Here is a 25,893-nt window from a genome sequence, read left to right as displayed (position 1 = left end):
TGACAACAAACTTGCAGATCCAGAAACTGAACGCAGAAGGAATAGGCCACGTCTGAAGTCTTCGGTCTGCATTCCTTGGGCTTTTCTCACTATTTCACACTTCCTCTCTTGGCAAAGTAGTCTGTGACCAAATTTAGCTTCGTACAATATTAGAAAAGTATGAGATGGACCTTTCTAACCAATGTCCAGCAATACATGTATGATATTTTTTAAGGGTAAATAAAGCCATCAAAAAAGAACCCTGGATCAGACAGCATTTGAAATGGATAGTGCCGAACCATGTCCTTTAAAAAAAAAGGAGTAGAAAAGCTTAAATTTCATTGAAGCTACAATGAAATCTGCAAGGTTCTAAGAATGGTGATTGCTTCACTATAAAAATTATTATATACGGCCATATTTATGACAATTCTAGTCATATTACAGACAACTCTAGTCTTATTTCAGTTGAAATGTATTTGTAGACTAGGTTTATATTAAAAAATCAAAATAAGAAAACAATGAAACAAAAAATATCAGTCATTTAATATGCAAAGATGCTATGCTTCATTATGAAAATCGAGGGGTGTCATGGAAAATACTCAGACAAAATTAACAAAGGGCACCCCTGTTTTTTTAAAGTACAGAATACATTTTTAAGAAACTCATTTCATTTCTATAATTGAACATTTCACACCAAGACCAATGCCAGGTCGTATGACTTTCCAAACCATAAAATCTGACTGTCTCTCTCCATTTTAAGAATGCAATTACAGGTCAAATTCTTTACAACCAATAACAGAAATCTCCATTTTCACAGTAGATTTTCAAGTCTAAGACAGTGATATCTTGCATTAAACAATATTTAACAGAACCAAATGGAGAAAATTTGTATACTTCCTCCGAACATTCTGTGATCGTGTTTGTACCTACAGAAGCTTCTGTGAATTTGCGAAGACACAAGGTGCCTCAAGAACTAATAAAAAGCACTGAGGGTAAAGTCCCATTTTTTTGATGATGTTTCCCAATCTGACCACACTTCAGCATTTCAGAGGCATTTCTAGCAAAGGCTTTTAATCCACAATCTGATGAACTTCTTAAAACAAAAGTCAGAAGACCAATTTGACTCCACATTTGTTCTTGGTTTTTATTCTTAAAAATGAATCTTTCATTTGGGGGAATAAAGGACAGGACGTTAAACAAAACAAGTTAAAAAAGAGACTGTCTATGTGCATGGTCCATGTCCTGGTAGATATCCAAGGATCTGAAATCAAGAGAAAGAGTCTCTGGCAAAGAAATCTCTTCTAGCCCCCTTTTAAGTTCTTGTTCAGGAAAGCTTAAACTAGGTAACATAGCAAAACTCTTCAACCACTATTACACAGTTGAAAAACCTTCACCCTAGAGACCAGATTGGGTTCCATCTTCATCATAAGCAGCTCCACGCTCCTAAAAGCTATGAGTTAAGTCAGAAGTGCCTATTCTGTTTTAAGCTTTGTTCTGAACCTCACAAATGTGGAACTGGATAAAAGACAATAAGAATGGCATAAAAAGCAGGGGAAGATTCATGAAAAAAGAAACGAGAAAGCAAAGTTGGAATCACGATGTGTCATTTCCAGTCGCTCACTTACTTCAGCGTAGCAAAGCACAAAAGTGACATGCTTTATTTGAATATGTTTTAACCCTAGGGCCTGAGTATGAAATCTCTAGCTCAGTCAGTCATATTCAATAGTTACATTTTGAGCTTCAAGATCCCTTAGAACATAAGCTTTAAGAGGGCACTGAAGGTGTGTGGGCATCTGTATGGAGCAACAGCCTTGAGCCCTTTGGTTGCCCTAGCAACATCACAGCATCACTGTCACCCCCTTCAAAGTTTGGCACTTACCGGGACACTGTCTGGCAAGTGCTCTGATAAAAGATATTCTATTTAAAACTCAATTAGCTGCTCTTCTTTCCAAGGAATAGCATGTTGTTGTTGCGGTTTTAGTCAATAAGTCGTGTCCGACTCTTTTGCAACCCTATGGACTGTAGCCTGCCAGGCTCTCCTCTGTCCATGGGATTTCCCAGGCAAGACTACTGGAATGGGTTGCCCTTTCCGTCTCCACGGGATCTTCCTGACCCAGGGATCTTCCTGACCCAGGGATGGCATCTGTGTCTGCTGCACTGGCAGGCAGATTCTTTACCACTGAGCCACCAGGGAAGCCCCAAAGAATATAGTGTACCCTATGTGAAAAAGGAGCATGACCCAAAGGCAAAAAAACAAGCAAAAGCCTTATCTTTTAAGCTACATAGTACTTTTCCCAGGGAAGTTCAAGAGGGTTTCCACAAATCTTGGTAACAGTTTCTGACCACATATCTGCAGAATGTCAGGCTATTTTTGAGCATGGGACAGTTTACCAGCAACCAGTAAAAAGTTTACTATGTATGAGCGAACAATTTAAGATTAAAACAGAGCTGGGTTTGACGATGGCAATTAGTTTCTTCGTGTTCCAAACACCAAATAACATTTTCCCATTAATTTTTAAACCAATGTGGCTTTAACTTAAAATAAACTGTACATCAAAAGAATGGAAAATAAACAGCCAGGAACACAATTTGACGAATTGGATTTATTTAGTTTATTTATCTAAACAGGGACCATTGGATCTCTTTAATAGGCTGACAGTTGCACTGGGCTGGTTAATAAAACATTCAACAGTGTCTTCAGCCAATATAGAAATGCAAATCCCATCAGAAATATTTTATTCATGAGGCAGTAATTTCAGTTACTACCAGTTCTTTAAAAAAAAAAAAAATGGCACTCTGCAAATAAACAGTGCCATCTAGTGACTAACAACGAAGCCAAATTTATTACCAGCTTATAGTTCATCTTTCAAAAATCTTACCTATTTTTATCATTCCTCCTAATTTCCTAGATAAGATCAAAGTGGCTAGGCAAAACAAATAACAGAAAAGCCGATAATAATTTGTTAAGTCTTTTAAGAAGGATTAGAAGCAGAGACAACTGCATTAAAACCAATAAACTTTATAATTCTTCATCTGTTTTAAAACAATTTAACACCATATCCAGAAAATACACACTTTATCTGCTTAGAAAACTCAAACCACTAGAAATAACATAAAAGTTATAACAGAAACTTGCTCCTCCACCATAAAACGACATTAAAACTTTGATTTCAATGATTAAAAAAATGAGTAGATAGTAAAAGAAATCTTCCAATAAAACTGTAATAGCTTCTCAGGAAGCTGAGACAACAATTTAAATATATATACATACATACATACATACATACATCTGACAATAATTTAAAATATATATACATACACGAATGTGTAAGTGCACACACAGAGACACATTCATACCAGGACAACAATTTAAATATATATACATATATACATACATACATACATACATACATCTGACAACAATTTAAAATATATATACATACACGAATGTGTAAGTGCACACACAGAGACACATTCATACCAGGACACACTTCAACTCTGCCAATGACTACAGTGGAGACGGAAGTGATTTTTGCAGGTCGTAAAGCTCTATAGGAGCTAAAGACAATGGTCTGAAGCCCAAAGCAGTCATCCTAAAAACAGTCACTTTGGAATAAAGTGTCAGGGCTGCCAAAGAGAAGAAAAATCTATTAAGGCCAAGCTCAAATTTAGTACATATGACCAACGATAAAATATTTAAAACATACTACTGTTCCATTAAAGTTTACATGATGGGGAGAAGGGTCAAGAACATGAACCTTTACAGTATCCTGAATTAGGAGACCAAGGTGACAGGCAAGCACAGAGCAGCTCCCAGAAGGCATCACCACAGCTAAAAACAGACTTTTGGATCCATTTCCTGTGTCAGCTTTGAAATTATTGGAGACGCTGTGAACAGATTTCCAAGGTCAAAGCCTGGAATGAGAATCCTACAAAGAAGGCCAATGGCATGATGATTTTCTAACAATTTCACCTATCGAGGCTTTAGGAATTAGTGTTCTCAGAAAATAACATCAAACAAGAAAAACCATATATGTATACACAAATATGGGCTTCCTCAGAGGCTCAGCAGTAAAGAATCGGCCTGCAATGCAGGAGACATGGGTTCGATCCCTTGGTTGGGAAGATTCCCTGGAGAAGGAAATGGCAATCCACTCCAGTATTCTTGACTAGGAAATCCCATGGGTGGAGGAACCTGACAGGCTGCATGAAGTCCATGGGGGTCGCAAGAGTCGGACATGACTTAGCAATTAAATAAGAACAACATGTAAACACAGTATTACTTTTTATCTTAAAAGGGTCAAAGTCATATCCAGAGAACTAAAATATTCTTCAGCTCTTGATCGTGAAATTTTGAAAATATAAAATGAGATCAGGTTTAGACGAGATATGGAGAGTCAAGGTAAGTTAGCCTTACCAGCATGAATATATCTTCCATGGAAAAGTATCTTAGAAAAAGAAATCTCAGTTATATTTAATCCTAGAGTTGTAAAATTCCTGTAATAACAGATCACAACAGTATATTTTTCAAACAATTGTGGCTTAAATGAGTGATATACATAAAGTACTTAGCTCTGGCCTGCCTATGAGTGTTAGTTCTTTACCTTCAAACACAGAGACGATTACAGCAAGAAAAATGACCTAACAAGTCACAGTAGAATGAATTTCTAAGGAATATTTTAATTAGAGCTATAATATTTTTGTTACCCTTTTACACAGTAATCTGCCTTCTGAGAAATGACCCTGATGAAATAATCCTGTTCTGTTCACTGCAGCACAATAAATTATAGAGGGAATGAATGAAAAATGTAAGGACTGAACAAAAGATGAACTAATATCACTGATTGAAATATTATGTGTGAGTGAGTGTTAAGTCACTCAGTCATGTCTGACTCTGCGACTCTGTGGACTGTGGTCCACCAGGCTCCTCTGTTTATGGGATCCCCCAGGTAAGAATCCTGGAGTGGGTTGCCATGCCCTCCTCCAGGGGATCTTCCCGACCCAGAAATTGAACCCAGGTCTCCTGCACTGCAGGCAGATTCTTTACTGTCTGAGCCACCAGGGAAACTCTGAAATACTATGCACCCATTAAAATGATTAAGAATTTATAGAAATAGAAATTATCACTGTCAGCATCTTGTGTTTTAAAAAAATATGAGAAAATATGAATTAAATATTAGGATACTCATTATGTAAAATAAAGCAATGAATTATCAAAGGAGAGGGGAAGATAAGGAAACAAAAATGTAAAACATGAATCTTTTGAGGTAATAGGGCTAAGATTTTTTTTTGCTTCTTTCTACTCTCAATCATTTCCAGAATACTCCATAATAAACAGATACTATTTTTATAGAGAATCTAATAAAAATGTAATTTTTAAATGGAAATCCTATTTATTAAGTACACATAGTGGAGGAAATTTTCTTGAGATCATTCTGTCCAGTTTGGCTTTGTTATGTCTATCCAGAATGCACTTATATTCCTGCAAGAACGACAGTTGATATCAAAATTACAACATATTACCACTGATATGATCTGAATTTCTAAAACATTCTTTCATGGCTTTCTATGGCTTCCACAGAAAAAAAAACAAAATATCTCAGGAAGTCATAAGAACAGAAAAGATAAACAGAAACGTCAAGTTTTTGACCTTTCAACTAAAGTCAGAATTTTTAAAAAGTTCATCTCTGTCGTTTATACTTCTTTAGTCTATCTTAGACTTAAAAAAAAAAAAAAAGAATACGGCTACTGGCTTCACTCATAAACTCAGACACTCAAGTTGTCCAGTCACCTGTTAAAAGAGTGAGTATAGGTAGTAGCAGTAAAAGCTTCAAGCTGTTCCACAACATCCTTTGAACCCTGACCTAAGGGACCAACTCCGATAGTCTGCAGGTAGTTGGGTTTCCAGGACCATTCAGCCTCACTGCTGAGACTGTCAATAGAAGTGCCATTCTCTGATGTAGACAGCTCTGCACCTGGAGCTGGGCTAACAATCACATCACATAGCCTGCCAAACGGGAAAAGGACAGCACTCGGGCACCACTGACCTGGGATAGAAGTGAACTTGATGCTGGGGCTGAAAAGCTCTACTTCTAACATTCTTTTACGATCTAATCCTCCACCCCAAATCCTGTAGTCTCTGTGTAACGTCTTAAAGAAAGTTCAGCTTTGTTACAAGAAAAAAGAAATATGCAACTATACACAGCTACCACAAGATGGCGCCAGCATCATAGTACATCATCAGATGCGAAAAGGCATTCATCATCATTGGACACTCCACGTTCTCATCCTGGTACATCTCTTGCTCCTCTCTCTTTCTATTTACTGAGACTTGGTCAAATATTTTACACAATGTTAGTTTTTTTATTGTTGTTTGTACAAGCTTAGGGATTTTGTTGTTGTTGTTGTTCGCTTGATTTTATTTTCTGAAGAAGCAAACAATAATCTTAAACTTGAAAAAATCCTCAACTATATTATTTTTCCTCCTTTGAGCTGGTTCATTTTCCTGGATATGACTGTGCCCTAGCTAAATTCATACCAGTAATGAAGGGAGAAATTACAAGATGGCTTAAATACATGAATTTTAATTTTTAAGTTGTTTTCAAATATATTTGGAGAAGGTGATGGCACCCCACTCCAGTACTCTTGCCTGGAAAATCCCATGGACAGAGGAGCCTAGAGGGCTGCAGTCCATGGGGTCGCGAAGAGTCGGACACGACTGAGTGACTTCACTTTTCACTTTCATGCCTTGGAGAAGGAAATGGCAACCCACTCCAGTCTTCTTGCCAGGAGAATCCCAGGGACGGGGGAGCCTGGTGGGCTACCATCTATGGGGTCGCACAGTATCAGACACGATTGAAGTGACTTAGCAGCAGCAGCAGCAAATATATGTGTGTGTGTGTGCTCAGTCACTAAGTTGTATTAGACTCTTTGTGACCCCATGGACTGTAGCCCACCAGACTCCTCTGTCCATGGGATTCCCCAGACAAGAATACTGGAGTGAGTTGCCATTTCCTACTCCAAGGGGTCTTCCCAACTCAGGGATCGAACTTGTGTTCCTGCTTCTCCTGTGTTGGCAGGCGGGTTCTTTACCACTGAGCCACCTGAGAAGCCCCATAGCATGGTGGATGGAGCCCAAATGGAACACATCAGGTCTCTGAGCTTAGGAGGCACACGCTGGAGGTGGGGACTGCTGAGATGGGTGAAATTTAGCAGAGCAGTGGGAGAAGGAGCTCCAGAGATCTGTAAAGGCGTCCTGTTAAGTCTTCGGCTGAAAATGAACTTGCCGGAGCAGAGGCACAAGGACGCACAGGGGACACGCACCAGGGGAGCACGGGTAGAACGGACATTCTGGAGGGCACGCAGAGCAGGAGACAGGATTCTAAACAAGAGGGCGGAACGTGCACTGCACACTCCAGTCGTTCAAATGGAGCCCGAGAAAGGCACACCTCCAAAGTCAGGCTACTCTAGACACATCCTAACAAAGTTAACGATAAGCCTTGAAGGGGTATATTAGCAAATCATATGCTTGCCCAAATAAAGGACAACATTCTCTACAACACGCACTGTCGACAGGGGTGATATTATGCCCAGAGGCTAAAACTGGTACTTGGGAAGATATTGTTTAGTCGGTAAGTCTCGTCTGACTCTTTTGTGACCCCATGGACTGTAGCCCCTCCAGGGTCCTCTGTCCATGGAATTCTCCAGGCAAGAATACTGGAGTGGGTTGCCATCTCCTTCTCCAGGGGATCTTCCTGACCCTGAAATCAAACCCACATCTCCAGTATTGGCAAGCGGATTCTTTACCATGGAACTACTAAGGAAGCCCACTTGGGAAGATGAAGAATTTTAAATATTAAAGATTCATGGCCTTACAAAGGGCCACATTACATGAACAGATATTCAGATACACAGTATATTCATGGTATTAACATTTCCTGGGGGATAGAGGAGCAATTAGAAAAAAGTCTTAAAAAGTTCCTTAGTGGGGTGAGAACAACGAAAAAAAATTATTGAGAGGCACTACTGCACAGGAAAACAACAAATTGCAGGCTTTTTAACAAAGATCCACAGTATCAAGTACATACTAATAAAATTACTAGACATGCAAAGAAACAATGGAAGAGAACAGAAAGCCTAGAAGTTGACCTGAATTTGATTCAACATGCAATGAGAACTCTAGAATTCTGTGGAACAGTGTGACATATTCAGATCAAGGTGTTAGAAAGATCATTCCAGAGTGGAGAGAAGGATGGTTTAGGTTGGGAGAAGAACAGAAGAAGAAAAGGCTACTAGAACCATCCAGATTGAGAAACATGAAGGCTTCCAGTGGTGGTGATGAAAGCAGGAAATATTTAAGTGGGAGGATTGTTAACTCTCAGTGACCAACTGGATGTGCAAGAAGATAAAGAGGGAAAAATGAAAGCTCATGCTGAAATGACTAGCATTGTCAAATTTAAGGTTTAAAGGACCCTGGATTAGAAGTGCCCAGTAAATACTAAGGAATATGAATTTAGAGCTGGAGGGAGGTCTCAGTGAGAAACCCAAGAGAATATAGCTGTGGTCACTGAAGTCACAGGAGTGATAACATAGGAGTGAGCCAGGGGGGTAAGTGGAGAAGAAGCCTGAAGAGTCCAGGCAGCTGAAGGATGGGCACAGGAGGAAGAAGGCCAGAAAAAAGAGAGTAAGCAGGCAATGGGGTTGAAGAAAAAAGTGCTGAGTTGTCCTCTGCCTTTCCCCACTGGCACAGATGTTCCCCCAAGGTCTTGATATTACAAGGCCATGAGAGAACGTCTTCATTGCAATAAACTTTGCAAATAAAAGAGGAAGGACCATCTCTACTACTCTTTCCTGGGATTCAATACTTCTAGACATATCAGTGTAACAAAGTAATCCAACGTCTTTAAGAAGATATTTTTAATTCCATTAAAAAATAAAAGAATTAAATGTAAGAAGAAAATAAGAGTCAAAAGGGAATTATGTAAATATCTTCTACATTCTATTCAAATACCTCATGTGACAAAATACAGTAAAGTGGACAAAACTGTAAAACAGGAGGCAAAGGACCTCTTACTTCTCAAAGCCCTAGAATCACTTCCAATCAAGACAGAGGAAAAACCAAGGTCTTTACTCCGCCTACAATGCCCTTACTGATCATTCTTCTGTCTCCCTGTATAACCATATGCACCTCTCTCTCTCCCCGACTCAAGCAGAGAACACCCAGGCAAAAAGTCACAACAGCCCTGCTAGTCACTATCAACTTACTCACCTTATTTATCGAATTTAACACTATCTGAAATTGAGATATATGCATTTACTTGCTTCTCATCATCCCCACTACAATATAAATTCCATACAAGCAAGAACTTGATCTCTTAATCATGGCTTTTTTTCCCAGCACCCAGGACACTGCCTGATTACTACAGCACTCGAGAAAGATCTCTTGAGGACTTCCCTGGTGGTCCAGTGGGTTAAGAACCTGCCTGCCAATGCAGGGGACGTGGGTTCGATCCCTGGTCTAAGATTCCACACGCGGTGGGGCAACTAAGCCCGTGTGCCACAACGACCGAGCTTGTGCTCTAGAGCCTGCAGCTCCAGAGCCTGCACGTCTAGAGGCTGTACTCTGCAACAGAGCAGCCACTGCAATGAGAAGCCCACGCACCACGACTAGGGAGCGGCCCTCACTCGCCGCAACTAGAGAAAGCCAGTGCACACCAACAAACACCCAGCACAGCCAAAAATAAAGGAGAAAATAAAAGATTTGTTGAATGAAATCCGTAATCAAGTTGAACCTCTTTGTGCCATCGTGTGTAAACTGGGGATAGTAATCCACAGCTGTTCTGTCTACTCTCTATACAATGAAATGAATAGTGCATGGTAAAGCACTTTATAAACTGAATCACATACAAGGCGGTGGTGGTGGTGGTGGTGGTGGTGAAGGATGTTTCCTGACACAGTAGAAGGGAGCTGTGTGGCAAATATACAAATAAACACAAGAATCTTAATGATCACCCAGAGAATAAATGTTTAGTTCATAGTTAGTTGCTCATTCCATTTTCGTTTATAACAGAAAATACACCTGAGAAACGTTTACCTATGTGATATCCAAATACCTGAACGACTCTACTCAAGACTGCAGTCGTTAGGAAAGAAATTCTTAACACTGAGTTAGCTCCCTTAGAAGCCATAAAAGCAACTTAACTTCTGAAAAAAAATTAAGAAGAAAAGATTAAAACTAAATTTAGTGTTGCAGTGCAGTGAAGTTGCTCTTTGCGACCCCATGGGCTGTAGCCCGCCAAGCTCCTCCATTCATGGGATTTTCCAGGCAAGAATACTGAAGTGGGTTGCCGTTTCCTTCTCCAAATATAGTGTTATGGGTTGAATAATGTCCCCCCATTTCATGTGTTGAAGTCTAACCCTTAATACTTCAGAATATGACTGTACGTGGAGATGGGGGTCTTTAAAGAGTTAAATGAAATAAAATGAGGCCATTGGGGCGAGCCTTAATCTAATACAACTGGTTTCTGTATGAGAAGAAGAAATTAGAACATAAACACATAGGGGCTGTAAAGACACAGGGAGAAGACAGCCATCCACAAGCTACAGAGAGAGGCCTCATAAGAAACAAACCGTTACAACACCTTGATTTTGGACTTCCAGACTCCAGAACTTCAAGAAGACACATTTTTGTTGTTTAAGGCACCCAGTTTGGGGTACATTGTATGGCAATGCTAGCAGACTAATATGCTTAGTTGTCTTACAAACCAAGAGAAGAAAATCTTTGAAAAAGCACTTCATAAAGATGAAGTAAACAAACTAAAATAATCCTTATACATATTTATTTTACTTTAATCACTTATATTAAAACATTAACTTTAATTAGAACTAAGTACAATTTTAAGTTATCAGATTTTTAAATCAATCCAATTTTCTCATCATCTCTCACATTCTTGCTAAGGGAACCTATCTTTTGCGAGCAGGGAAAGTTTTATCTAGTACAAAGTACAGAAGAGAGGAAGTTACATTTCTTTCCTGAATTTAGGCCCATGGTGGATTCTGATTTTTCTTTTTAATTAATAGGCGTGCAACTTAAAAAGTAATTGCATCAGAGTCATTGACATAACCCGACTCAGCTTCTCAGGCAACTACCCATGATAACGTAAAACAAATACGCAGAACTGCAGGTCATCCTACTTCCAGACTTCAGGTGAAATTCTTATGAGACTCGGTACCACCGGTCTTGCAGTGGGAGGCTACACTATGGTCTAGGAGATGTGGCTTCCAAAAGTGAAGCAGCTAGGGAGGAAACAGAGGCAGAAGGGTCCTTATAAATTCTCAACTTTCTTTATAAATTTGGACCCCAGGGTCGGAAATACAGTCGGTTTACATGCCCACACCTGACTCCTGTCGCTCACAGTATGGTAAGCTCAGATCTTTCTTCATCTACACTTTTTTAAATTTTAATTTTTAATTGTGGTAAAATACATATAAAATGTACCATCTTCATCAATGTTAAGTGTATGGTTCATTGTGGTGAAATATATTCACACGGCTGAGCAACCAATTTCTACAGCTTTTTCATGCCGCAAAACTGAAATTCTACAGCCATGAAACAGTAGCTGCCCGGTTCCCCTCCCCTCAGCGCTTGGCAACCGGCAATCTACTTTCTACTTTAAGGGCCTCATTCAAGTGGAAACGAAGTATTTGTCCTTTGTGACTGGCTTATTTCGCTTAGCATAATGTTCTCAGTGTTCATCCTTGCCATAACTATGTCAGAATGTCCTGCATTTTCAAGGCTGCCTTAATAGTCCACTGTATGCACACACCACCCTGTGTTCATGCACTCACCTGTGAATGCACACTACGGGGCTTCCCTGGTGGCTCAGAGGGTAAAGCGCCTGCCTGCAGTGAGGGAGACCAGGGTTCGATTCCTGGGTCAGGAAGATCCCCTGGAGAAGGAAATGGCAACCCACTCCAGAATTCTTGCCTGGAGAATCCCATGGACAGAGGAGCCTGGTAGGCTACAGTCCATGGGGTCACAAAGAGTCAGACATCAGACATGACTGAGCGTCTTCATTTCTTTCTTTCTTTCCATCTAGGTTGCTTCCATCTTTGGGTATTGCCACAATAACACAATATCTTCAAGATCCTGCTTTCAATTTTCTTGAGTATATACCCAGAAGTGGAATTGCTCATCTGTATCTGTCTGCTCCTATTACCTTCTAATTACTAACAATTTTAATGTCAATATCTTTAAATTTATATTCTTAAGTTTGCTAATGGTGGGTGGAGATGAAAGTCAGATACATAGGAAGAGAAAGCTAAATATTCTCATAAGACACTCAATGCAAAGGACCCTTTATATAAATTATTAATTGAGTTCCTGGAGGGGAGAAGTGTAATATATCCTTTTAAAACTCTGGTAATAAAGGCTATGAAGCCTATCTCAGAAAAACATACATATAGAAACACACATCCAAATACACTGATATAATTTCAGGACATCCACAAGTCCCTGAAGTCCATCCATGAACAATTCAGCTTAAAACCTGCAAACTCTGAAAGGCCCCAAATCAGATTTCAAAATTCTGATAAATGCTAAATATCAATAAATACCATCCAAACTCAAAAACCACATGACTTGGGTCTATATTGTGAGTCAGGAATCCAACATACCTTCAAGTCCATCATTAGCCAGCCCTACAAGCAAAACAATGGAAGCTGTTGCATGTCTTTGGCACAAGCTCCTAAAGACGACGCATTTAATGCTGACTAAGGTGTGTGGGGGAAGCAATAAAAAAAAAGATGTGACAATCACTGTAAAGATTGGCAAGTATAATAAAGGATCGAATCTGACTCACGAAATCTGTCTCGAGTTTTCCCATCTCTTGCTTGTAGCTTCTCATCCTGTTGCTGTACATTCCTCGACTTTGGGGAGGTATCTCTCGGACTTCCAAATCCATCTGTTCCAGCTGGAAGGGTGAGAGAAAACCATGGTTTAAACCATCTGCTTACTCTTCACATGACTTGACGTTGAGAGCTGAAAGGATTTAATTCCAAGTCCTCATTTTACAACCTGAGGAGCCAGGCCCAGGGAGCAAACTGCCTGTGGTCAAGTGAACACTGGGACCACTTCTGTGCTCCATTTTTGTTAAGGTCAATAAACAGTTACTGAGGACTTGCCAAGTGACACACGGAGTGCCAAAGTGTTTACTCTGTCAAGAATTTTTAAAACCATGTGCATTAAGCCAAACGCCCTCCATGAGAATGATTTTACTGTCTGTGGAGTATCCTGTCATCCAACCCAAACTGGTCTGGTCTTCCGACCTCAAACCACTAGGACTATGAGAAGATATACCAAACCATGATTTCTACAGTTACTCAGTTATTTGGTGAAAATTCTCCTGGAAAGTCTTCTGATTAGGATACAACCAATATGTGATCGTGACCTCCAACCTCATACTTTATAAACAGGTGGATATGGAGCTAAATGGATATAGTAACATATTAAATTACACATAGCTCAGTGAAATCACAGCAGGGCACTTTATAACAACCTGGATACAACACATGAGCATTTCATGGGAGGCAATACTGAAATAGTATGATGATTAAGAAAACAGGCTTTCAAGTCAGACACCTGCGTTCACATCATAGGCTCCACTGCTCACTAGTCATGCAAGCTTGGACAGGCTTCTTAACTTCTCTGGGTCTCACTTGTCTCATTTCTAAAAAATAGTATGTCTTTTAATAGACATCTATAAAGATTAAACAGGGTAATTCTTATAATGTGCTTACAACAGTGTCTTTTACTTGGTAATTACTCAACTAATGTGAATAATAGGAGTGGTGATTACTGATGATGAAACAGAAAGACAGCAAGCATGATGTAAGGTATCAAAGATAGCTTATTTCTACTTGGCATTAAAAAATAAAAACCAACAACTACAAATTGGCTAAGGTCATGTCTAATAAACTCACATCCAAAAATGTTGTCAGATATTTTGCCTCTTAGAGCAAATAGCCCTAATAAATTATTTCCATAAACACTGCACACTTGGCACTAATTCAGCTCTTACTTGTCTGAGTAAAAATAGTAGAACTCAGATAAACAAAATTTTTAAAAAATGTTTCAATTCACAGTCTTCAATTTTTATAAGGGGAAAAGAGTTTTCATTAGCCTTGATTTAAGTAGTAACCATTTAAATTATTGCCATGTCTCAGCATAAATATGAAGCACCAATAAATCAGTTACTCAGCAACACAATTATTTAGAGCACTTCTCTGAAATCATCATTAAGAACTGAGTTTTAGAAAGGTCGAGGAGGATCATCCAGACAAATAACTGCAAAAGCACATGTAAGAGAAAATCTGAGTGTTAACTACATTTTTGTTTCAGTCATTTTATAAAAACATTCTAATTAAAAGTAGGACTTTATTGTTTTGGGCTCCAAAATCACTGCAGATGGTGACTGCAGCCATGAAATTAAAAGATGCTTACTCCTTGGAAGGAAAGTTATGACCAACCTAGAAAGCATATTCAAAAGCAGAGACATTACTTTGCCAACAAAGGTCCGTCTAGTCAAGGCTATGGTTTTTCCTGTGGTCATGTATGGATGTGAGAGTCGGACTGTGAAGAAGGCTGAGCGCCGAAGAATTAATGCTTTTGAACTGTGGTGTTGGAGAAGACTCTTGAGAGTCCCTTGGACTGCAAGGAGATCCAACCAGTCCATTCTGAAGGAGATCAGCCCTGGGATTTCTTTGGAAGGAATGATGCTAAAGCTGAAACTCCAATACTTTGGCCACCTCATGCGAAGAGTTGACTCACTGGAAAAGACTTTGATGCTGGGAGGGATTGGGGGCAGGAGGAGAAGGGGACGTCAGAGGATGAGATGGCTGGATGGCATCACTGACTCGATGGACGTGAGTCTGAGTGAACTCCGGGAGTTGGTGATGGCCAGAGAGGCCTGGCGTGCTGCGATTCATGGGGTCGCAAAGAGTCGGACACGACTGAGCGACTGAAATGAACTGAACTGAACTGAACTGAAGACAAAGAAAAAGGAAACACATGACAAACACTTGAAATGAAACCAGAAACAAGAGTAATACTACTAATTTTATATTATCACAACATTCACATGGCCAGTGTCAACTGGAAGACATGGTAATTATGAGACATGTAGTGTCCAGGAGATTAATACAAATTGTTCAACAGAAATACAACTAATTCTAACAAGTAAAATCATAATGAAGTTCTTTTCCTAGGGTCCTCATCAAAAACACAGTATATAATGATGTGTGTCCTTAATAAGGATGCCATCAGAATTAAGTCAGCTGCCTAGATATGTTAAACAAACAGAAACACGTATCTAAGACAAAACTCTTCATATTAGTAACAACTGGAGATGACCATAAGTTCTACAGGGGTATAACCATGTTTTACAGTTCTTGGTATAGTGAAACTTCGGTTATTAGGAAAGAAGCTTTCTAATATCATCATGTAAATCAATGTCTCCAAAAGGCAAACCAATGAACTGAAACATAGATTTGATGGCAAAGACAAACAAAAACCCTGCTACTGAGAACTTAACAAAAAGCTAAGAAATTAACCCAAGATCCAAAGAATTGACCAGCTGTACTTCCCCGGTGGCTCAGTGGTAAAGAATCTGCTTGCAATGCAGGAGACCCAGGTTTGATCCCTGGAAAGACTGCGAAGATCCCCTGGAGAAGGACATGACACCCCCTCCAGTATTCTTGCCTGGAGAATCCCATGGGCAGGGAAGACTGGTGGGCTGCAGTCCAAGGGATTGCAAGGAGTCGGACACGACTGAGTAACTAAGCATGCACTGTGCATGGTGAGCATATCAACCAGAAGGAAGAAGCGTCTCGGTTGGCAGCTATGGCGTACAGAAGTTCAGTCTTCGTACATGAAGGCCAGGAAGCCGGAGGAAAACAGTTGATCGTAAAAAAGAAAGGAAAGAGAAAAGAATTTGGAAAAAAAAACAAACAAAAAACAACTTTCAAAACAGAAGCAAACATGAGAGGCTGAGGAGTTAGAATAAAGCTGCTCCTGCAGAGACAGTGAGATTAGAAGTAACTCTTACAGAGTGTGGGCTTCCCGGATAGCTCAGCTGGTAAAGAATCTACCTGCAATTCAGGAGACCCAAGTTTGATTTCTGGGTCAGGAAGATCCAGTATTCTTCAGCTTCCCTAATGACTCAGCTGGTAAATGGCTCGCCTGTAAAGCGGGAGACCTGGGTTTGATCCCTGGGTTGGGATGATCCCCTGGAGAAGGTCAAGGCTACCCACTCCAGTATCCTGGCTTGGAGAATTCCAGGGAATGTATAGTCTGTGGGGCCACAAAGAGTTGGACACTACTGAGTGACTTTCACTTTCACTTTTACAGGGTATGGAATGCACAGGCGTTCTGATAGTCAGAAAAGAACCGGAGATGGGCAAGATGGAGCAGCAGCTCTGCAACTTGCTGCCTGAGCACTCATAGACATGAAAGGAAGTGTCTGCGGTGTAATGGGGAGCCACAATCACCTACTCCTCAGAATCCCCCACCTGTCTTGAGCAGCAGGCCTGCCCCATATGGCCCTGCTCCTCAGGCAAATTAGCTTGGAGTGCCACCCCTTAGAGTCCTTTGGAGACATTCATCATGCTGCAAGGCAACTTAAGAGTCTAAGAAAGTTCTATAGAAAAATATCGCTGTTGTCAATGTTTAGTTGCTCAGTCATGTCCAACTCTTTTGCAACCCCATGGACTGCAGCCTGCCAGCCTCCTCTGTCCATGAGATTCTCCAGGCAAGAATACTGGAGTGGGTTGCCATTTCCTTCTCCAGAGGATCTTCCCAACCCAGGGATCGAACCCACGTCTCATGCACTGAATTGCATTACAGGCGGATTCTTTACTCCTGAGCCACCAGAGAAGCTCAGAAAAATATTGGGTTGGCCTAAAACATTCATTCAGGTTTTTCTATAACATCTTATGAAAATATGTGAATGAATTTTTTGGCCAAACCAATAATAACCAAAAAAAGACCCATAATTGGAGAATTCTGTTTAAGCTACAGTTTGCAAACTTGTTTGAACAGGCAACACCAGTTAACAGAAACACACTTTGGAAACTGTAGTAACTATATCAGTACTGAACACCACCAAGTGGTACCCTCCAGTATGGAGAAAAGCAACACCTCATTTAGGACCACAATGCAGGAACAAGAGGAATCATACTTGCAATACCAGTCTTTGAAACCCCAAATTAGGACACAATATATTTCAATACTTTTTGTTACTTGATTTGAGAATTTATTAGTATCAAAAAGTAGTGGCTAAGTTAAAGCTCTGGGTTTAGCATACCTAAGTCCAAATCCTTACAGAAGCACTAACTGGGTGTGGGACCACAAACAAGTTAATTAATCTTTCTAAGCCTCAGTTTTCCCATCTACGAAATGGGAGTAATGATGTTCCTCTGTGTATCTCTCACACTTCTACATGTCTTGCTGCAACACCAAGAATGCAAGGCCCTGATCACTCTTTTCCCAGGCAGGGAGCAATCTGGGGGTCGGAAACAATGTGTGCCTTGGGGCAAAGACCAGGCTTGCTTACAGGCTGCTATAAAGTGGTATCCTTCCCAGGCCCCGCGTTTCTCTCCTATAAGATAATCCACTGACGTGTAGGCATTTTTCTAGGCAAACATGCACAGCCCCTTGGCAACTGGGGCTCAGGGAACTGACATAAGCCTGCTGAAATTTTGGCAGCAGCTTTTGCTGTGAGTAATAAAAGCCTTTTGTCTCTGACGTAGGAATCTAATGTCTTCTATCAGCATCCTTGAGATTGTGGTAAGCTCACTTGTGAGTGGACAAGTAGGGAAAAGCTCGATCCTTAACAGTTTTTGACAAACAGTCCCTGTCTCATAGAGATTTTGTAAAAATTAAATAATATAAAGCAAATAACATGCTTAACCCATGTCTGGTACCTAATACACCTTTAACCAGGGTCAGCTATTTATAGCTATTATGAAAGGTACTATGAAGTGATAAAAATTCCAAGTGGGCATTTAATGAATCACCTTTATTTAGAGGAATAAAATGCCAAGAAGCTATTAAATTCTCTCCAATGTAGACACTGATGAATTCTTAATCATGAGCGCTTAATCAGGTATGCTTCACATTTCTACAATGAATAAATGAAGTTTAGAGGAAGGCATCAGGTTAAATGGCTCTGGTAGTGTTTTAAATGTTACTAAGCCTATACATACCAGTTCTTTTGCTTCTTCGAGCTGTTTCTCCACATTTGCAACCATCTGCTTCTTCTCATCTGAAACAAACAATAACATCAAGGAATTGCTAAGGTTACAGATAAACTTAATATTTAAAAACTTCTATTTTTAGATATCTTTTTTTCCTTTCTGATCAACCAGAGTAAAGGATTAGCATATCAGGCAAATGGCCATATCCTTCTTTGGTGGGTTATGAAACACTGTAAGACACTGATTCTAGGCAATCTGGAAATACATAATCCTGTAGAGTACTGAAGAGATGCTGTAACATTTTTAAGAAAAAACAAAAATTATTTTGCTCTTTAGAAGAGACTGTGTCAACAACAGATTTAGAGGTGGCATGAGGAATCTACAAACTCATGAATTCAATAAATTGGGAATAATGTACTCATGAGTACAACTTAAAAATCACATATTAAAAAAAATTCATATATAACAAAAACCCACAAACTAAAAAACCAAAAGTGACATATGATAATTCCTAAAACTGAGCAAGATCTTACCATCCTTTAAAAAAGTGTGCTCTCCTTAAGAGTTGAATGCAATGGAAGAAATATTTGAAGTCAGAACTACTGACTCTAAACCCCTAACCATTATCTACTCATGGTTATGGGATCTTGGGTAAGAAAGAGTTTTTAGCTGAGACTTGGTATATACTCTCTAAACTGGAAATTAAATACATCTACTGGACTCTTTTTAGCTCAAATAAGTTGATGCAAGAGGAATTACTCCTAATTTGTGAAGTGCTAAATATCTACATGTGATTTCTTCAAATCGTACCACAATCAAGCTATAACCCAACCACAACTCTCCATTCTAGGAGACACATGTTCTAGCAGATACTTTTGGAAAAATTATCCTTACCCCCATTCCAAGTCTGTCAGCCCATTTATTTCTCCCCAGAAATCACCAGCTCTTTGAAGTTTTTTCTAACCCAACAGAAGAATTAACTACTGGCTTTTATAGAAAATTCCTGTGTCTCTTACATAATCCTCATGATTTATCTCTCACACTCACAGGTCTGATTTATCTTCTACCTTGGAGGCTCTGGGAAGACAGGAACCATGTCCTAGTTCTACAGTCTAGTGCTGAGCCTGATGTATAATCAGTTCTCAAATCATGGTAGTAAAATGAATAAATGGTGCAGTGAGTACAAGAATTTACCAAAGAAGCTATGCTACCAACCATGCTGGTTTCACTTTCGCCATTTAATCCCTCTTCCCCCATTTCATCTTCCTGAAATGTGGCTCTGGTTGAATCATTTGAACCTGGAAGTCAAGGCCCTCCACATTCCAGACCCAAGCAACTTTTCCAACTGTATTTCCAACTACTAGCTCTCTAGTATGTGCACTGCATGCTATCCATTACTATCTAAGCAAATTTTATTCCCTGAGCTAAGCCTTTGTTCAAGGTACTAATTAGGTTCTTTGGCTGAATACAGCAGAATTGATTCTGGCTAACCTAAGCCAAAAATAGAATTTATTAGAATAATTCAAGGTGACTCACAGGGTCTCATCACATCATGGCAAATAGAGGGGGAAAAAGTGGAAGCAGTGACAGATTTTCTTTTCTTGGGCTCCAAAATCACTGCAGATGGTGGCTGCAGTCATGTAATTAAAAGATGCTTGCTCTTCAGAAGAAAAGCTATGACAAACTTAGCATATTAAAAAGCAGAGACATCACTTTGTTGACCAAGGACCATATAGTTAAAGCTATGGTTTTTCCAGCAGTCATGTATGGATGTGAGAGTTGGACCACAAAGAAGGCAGAGCGCCGAAGAACTGATGCTTTTGAACTGTGGTGCTGGAGAAGACTCTTGAGAGTCCCTTGGACTGCAAGGAGATCAAACCAGCCAATCCTAAAGGAAATCAACTCTGAATAGTCATTGGAAAGACTGATGCTAAAGCTGAAGCTCCAATACTTTGGCCACCTGATGCAAACAGCCGACTCATCAGAAAAGACCCTGATGCTGAGAAAGACTGAAGGCAAAAGGAGAAGGGAGCAGCAGCAGATGAGATGGTTAGATAGCGTCACCGACTCAATGGACATGTGTTTGAGCAAACTCCAGGAGATAGTGGAGGATAGAAGAGCATGGCATGTTGCAGTCCTTTGGGTTGCAAACAGACACGAAATAGTGACCGAATAAAAAGAACAAAGAATCAGTGAAAAAGGTGAGTTCCCAAGCTCAGGGAGGACAGTACCTTGGTGGCTCAGAGAACCAAGGGAGCAGGAATTTACTCACAGTCTCTGCAGAAGCAGAGTCCAAATTCCAATTTCCAGCGAAAATTCACTGACTGTCCTCCCTTGAGTAAGGTATTTTCTTCTTGACCTGGACAGGGCATGGCAGCCTGTCAGTTCCACCAAGACTGGGTTTAGAGAATTTCTCAAAGGAAAATTGAGGAGATGCTCTCAGAAGATAGAACAGAGGATTCTGGGCCTTTGGAAGCAGCAGATGCCCACTGTATCCACTTCCTGCAACTCATTTAGTCTTTCCCCTTTTCTGTCTGCTGAATCCCACTACCCTTCCAGGTGACCTCCCAGGACATGATCTTATCACCTCTGAATTCCTAGACCTCCGCGCTCTACCCTAGCATCCCTGATGGCCATTAGTAATTGGTTCCCTTCAGCCTCATTTCCAGCTCCTTGAAGGCAGGGACCACTCTCGACACATCTTTGTCCTAATTCTGTATTTAGCACAGAGCGTTGTACATGGTAGGTGTGCACTGTGTGTTCACTGAATGAATCCACGAGTCTCATAATTCAGCAACGTATTTGTTACTCACAGAGAATAAGAAAAATTGTAAAAGGTCATCATAGAGTCCAGTTGCTTTTAAACATGGCTGCTCTATTTCATATTCAGTGCTCCCATTTAATTTAGTTTATGTTTTCCAACTTCTCCATCTCATTTTTTGTTGTTCTTTCTCAAGTCTTTATCAAACGTAGTAGAAAAGCTTTTGTATACATACATACATACATATATATATATATAGTACATATAATCTATATATATTTTAGAAACCTTATGAATGTTTGTCTAGCTAAAATATTTATAACATTTTGGTTCCACTTGTTTGACCAAGTATGAATAGGATAGGATGCTAGATTTCTAATTTATATTCACCCAAAACTTTGATGTAGTTCCATTTATTTTGGCATCTAGTATTACTCCTAAAAGTCTAGAAAGTTTATTATCTCAGTGATTTAAAAAATTTTTTTGAATGAGGCTTGAAACTTCTAATCCAATTCTGAGAATATAAAGAAATGTTATATTGTAAAAAACAACAAACAGGAAACTGACGTGCAATACAGAATTATTAACTAAAGTACAGATTCTGTTCAAATTTCACACACACACAAAAACGAGAGAAAGAAAGAAAAATTGTATAAGTGAGGACTGGGGCAAATCTTCCTATTTAGAATGGCAAGTTTCCCTTTATGAAAGAAATAATTAAGACAAACCCATTCTAGAATGATTCGTGTGAATAAAGGACTAGAGTTGGAGACATTAATATAACTCATGTTTAGCTTATTATAAATATAGATGGCCTCATACACAAAACTTTATTAGTAAGTATATATACATGAGTTAGCATACACACATTTTTCTTTGCTGTGTCAGCTAAAAGGGTCCAGAAGTAATAAAACCTCAGTACCAATGTGCGCACCTCGTGTCCAGATCCTGGTTTCTAACACCATTTTTCAATAAAAGGAAAGAGGACTCCTTGGAGAAATAGCTACCGATTCAAGGACTGGTATTTGAAAAATACAGGATGATTCTGGAGTATCTTATAATATCAGAAAGTAAGAAAACGCTAATAAGGAGAGAAAAAAAAAACCCCACTGATGGGCATATATCAAAATGACACAAAAGCTAGCTGGAAGGAATACCAATGGTCAAAGCTGCAATCATCTGAGCAGCAAAATAAAGTGGTATTGGAATACAACACAAAGTATAAATGAGTCTGTGCATATAAAGGACTGGATTAACAAGTGGAGGAGAATAGACAAATCTCTCTAGAAGAATCATATAGAAGAATTCCAAATAATTTACATAAATCCTCAGCCTTCAAGGGGATGAAGCATGATCCCCTACTCCTTAAGTGTGGGCTATGCATATGATTTCCTTCTAAGAATATGGAAAAGAGGGAAAAGAGTAACTTTACAGTAGGGAAACCTGACAAATACTACCTTAGCCAGGTGGTCAAAGTTAACATCAAGACTGCTAAGTTCCCTTAGAATGTGAATTCTTGACATGATGTGATGAAAACGGTGGTTTACCTCTGTGGTCTTCCTCTCAAAAACTTATAACCCTAGTCTGATGATGAGAAAAACATCTGTCAAATCCCAACTGAGGAACATTCTATAAAACAGTTGGTCAGTACTCCTCTAAACTGTAACGTCATCAAAAAAAAAGAAAGGGCTGTCAAACTGTCACAACTAAGAGGAACCTGAGGAGTCATGACTACTACAAATGATTTGTAGTACCCTGGACTGGACCCTAGAATAGTAAAAAGACACTAGATTGGGAAAAAAAAAATGAAGGAAATCTGAATAAAGTATGGACTTCAGTTAATAACAAGTAGCAATGCAGGTCCACTGGCGGCAAGAAATGTGTCATATTAATATAAGAAGTTAACAATGGAGGAAACTGGACGTGGACTACACAGGAATTCTCTGTATTATTTTTGTGATTTCTCTGTAAACCTAAACCTGTTCTAAAATTAAACATTTTTTTAAAAAATCAATGAAGCTATCACTTGCCGTGCATGTGTGCATGTGTGCTCAGTTGCTTCAGCCATGTTCAACTTTTTGTGACCCCCATGGACTGCAGCCCACCAGGGTCCTCTGTCCATGGGATTCTCCTGGCAAGAATACTGGAGTGGGTTGCCGTTCGCTCCTCCAGGGTATCCTCCCAACCCAGGGATGGAACCTGTGTCTCCTGTATCTCCTGCATCGCAGGTGGATTCTTTACCCACAGAGCCACCTGGGTAGCCCAAGGCTATTACTCAGGTTAACTACATCATTTAAGGGATTAGAATGTGGATATGCGTGAGTGTGCCTAACTCAAGTCCTACCCACCCTACTTCAACTCACTCTGCACCTGAGTTCCTGAATTAGGTCTGGAACCATCTCTTCAACTCTAATTTTATAGAACAAAAATATAATGCATGCAAGTCACATAACAGAATTTTAAATTTTCTAGTAGCCACATTTCAAAAAGTTAAAAAAAAAAAACAGAAGAAATTCATTTTAATATTTTTTTAATTTATTAATACTAAAAACATTGTCATTTCACTACATGGCAACAGCTACATTTCAAGTGCTCAACAGTTACACATCAACATGACAGCTCCAGAACCACATGTATGTAAAGCAAACCACAGTATTCACAAATAAAAGCAGACTTTCCTGAATTCTCTTATTACAATCACTTTGCAAAGGCAAGAGAGAATCATGGATGAACGTCACAGCTTCTTCCACACACGGCCATGTCACAGCTTCTTCCACACATGGCCATGTCTAGACAGTGCCCAAAAGCCTCCAGGGATGGGGCATAATCAATTAGCTAGACTAAGCATTTCCTTCCAGAAAAGACACCTATCTCACCCCACCACTTCCACTTCTCTCCCTGACTTCTTCCCTGTTATCCTGAGTTCAGAGTCCAATTCCAAGTTTGTATCCTAAAGTGCCCATCACACATCTCCCTTCAAATGCAGGTGCTCATCAAGAGAGATTCACTCTAGTCTAGCACAGAAAGGAAACAAAATTGAGGGCCAATGTTTCTTTAAGAGTTCAACTAATGTCACAAAGTCTGAGAAGCTAGGTGCTGACTAACCCTACAGGTGTTGCCTTCACCACTGCAGTATCAGTAGTTGCTAATTTACCGTGCACTCTCTTAAGGGAGGAAAAATTGTGCTAGGGTACTATATGCTTTCCCCTTCAAGGATCACAACTAGGTTGTGGCAATGGGGTTTGCGTAACTCAATGAGGTCATGAGCCATGCCACGCAGAGCCACACAAGATGGCTGGGTCACAGCGAAGAGTTGTGACAAAACACGGTCCACTGGAGGAGGAAATGGCAACCCATTCCAGTATTCTTGCCTCGAGAATCCCCTGAACAGTATGAAAAGGCAAAAGGATATGACACTGGAAAACAAGCCCTCCAGGCTGGAAGATTCAACATGCTACTGGGGAAGACTGGAGGGCAATTACTAATAGTTATGAGATGGTTAGACAGCATCACCAACTCAATAAGCAAACTCTGGTTGATAGTGGAGAACAGAAGAGCCTGGTGTGCTGCACTGCATGGGTTGCAAAGAGTAGCAACTCAGCAACTGAACAACAAAATCAGATGCTTTATTTCAACTGACTTTTACAACACTGTAAGGGTGAAACTATTATACACACACCCTGCCTCCAACACACACACACACACACACACACACACACACACACTGAATTTTCCAGGTGGAGGAGGCAGACTTAGACAGGGCAGGTAATATGCCCAAGTTGCAGATCTAATAAGCAGCAGAGCTGGGATTCTAAACAGATCTGATGCCACCTGTGAACTGTAACCAAGTTACCATAATGCCTTTCTTGGTATTTCTGACTACAGCTACAAAATGATAGGCTTCACAACAGACCATTTTTGTCCCTGTACATGGTGAGGTAAGCAACTAACTGCAAAGAAACCTTTTGTTTAAGATCCTTCAGGAAGCCTGCCTGATGGCATGGAATTCTCGCCTCTATAAAGTATCTCCCCCTCTTACAACTCATCATCAGAGAAAGAGGAACATCACAATTAGTATTAGTGATGGTTTTCACTCATCCATTTTCCTGACTTTACTCCAGAATACAAATCATTAAAATCAAAGCTCAAATATAGTGCCATAAGAATATTACTTAAGAAGAGATTGATCTATCTTTTGGTCCACAGAGTAATCAAATTTCTTTTTGAAGTTCTAAAATATTTAATCTTTTCTATTCTCTTGGAAGTAACACTTTAACACATTGTACATGCACAGCAGAGAATGAAGTTAGTTGCAATCAATCCAGTTTACTCTAATTCCATTTCAGTAAGTTAATATTTCAGGGACTAAACTGCTTTGGCTGAAAATTTTGCTCCAATTTTTAACCTTCTTAACTCAAGTAATTTCTGGGTCAACCACCAATGATGCCAGGAAGAGATTATAATTACTTTTAATCATACTAGTTCTGCATGGTTGCACATAATCAATTTCTGTTGTCCACAGATATACATCTGAAATGCATAACTACAAAGATATATTTTTCATCTTTCCCTATTTATCAACTAGAAACAGATTATAAAATGAGCAAGTACAAATAATTATTAAGACGGAAACCACAGTATTTTTAAGAATTACTAGCATTTAATTATTCAAGTTAGTAAGCATTTTTCCAGTGCCAGCTATAGTCTCCTTTCAATTCTCATGAAGCTGCTTCTTTGGACCTTACATTACATTGTAGCTGTAGAAATTCGAGGTCTTTATTTTTAACTTACTTAATTCAAAGGTTTCTATCTATGTGGTAAGAATGGTCACATTAAAATATAAAGGTAAGAAAACAGCAACAACAACAACAACAACTGTAACAAATCTGTTTTCTTGGAAT

The 25,893-nt window shown here is 39.6% G+C and overlaps 1 protein-coding gene across 15 annotated transcripts in view; it reads right to left on the bottom strand.

Annotated features, from left to right (window-relative positions):
• VTI1A (vesicle transport through interaction with t-SNAREs 1A) overlaps window positions 1–25,893 on the bottom strand; it is a 382,104-nt gene that overhangs the window by 354,001 nt on the left and 2,210 nt on the right. For all 15 annotated transcript variants that reach the window (XR_011564379.1, XR_011564380.1, XM_070781289.1 and 12 more), the window contains exons 2-3: window positions 18,241–18,299; window positions 12,840–12,950 (exon numbers count right to left, since the gene is read on the bottom strand). Coding sequence is in view for 13 of the 15 variants with exons in the window: in XM_070781289.1 (XP_070637390.1) it covers window positions 12,840–12,950; window positions 18,241–18,299 (170 nt within the window). In the remaining 2 variants the exon portion in view is untranslated. The remainder of the gene's footprint in view (window positions 1–12,839; window positions 12,951–18,240; window positions 18,300–25,893) is intronic.

The sequence above is a fragment of the Bos indicus genome, chromosome 26, assembly GCF_029378745.1.
Source record: "Bos indicus isolate NIAB-ARS_2022 breed Sahiwal x Tharparkar chromosome 26, NIAB-ARS_B.indTharparkar_mat_pri_1.0, whole genome shotgun sequence".
NCBI lineage: Eukaryota > Metazoa > Chordata > Mammalia > Artiodactyla > Bovidae > Bos > Bos indicus.
Note: the sequence above shows the minus strand (reverse complement) of the source record. Positions and strands in the feature narration are given on the sequence as shown.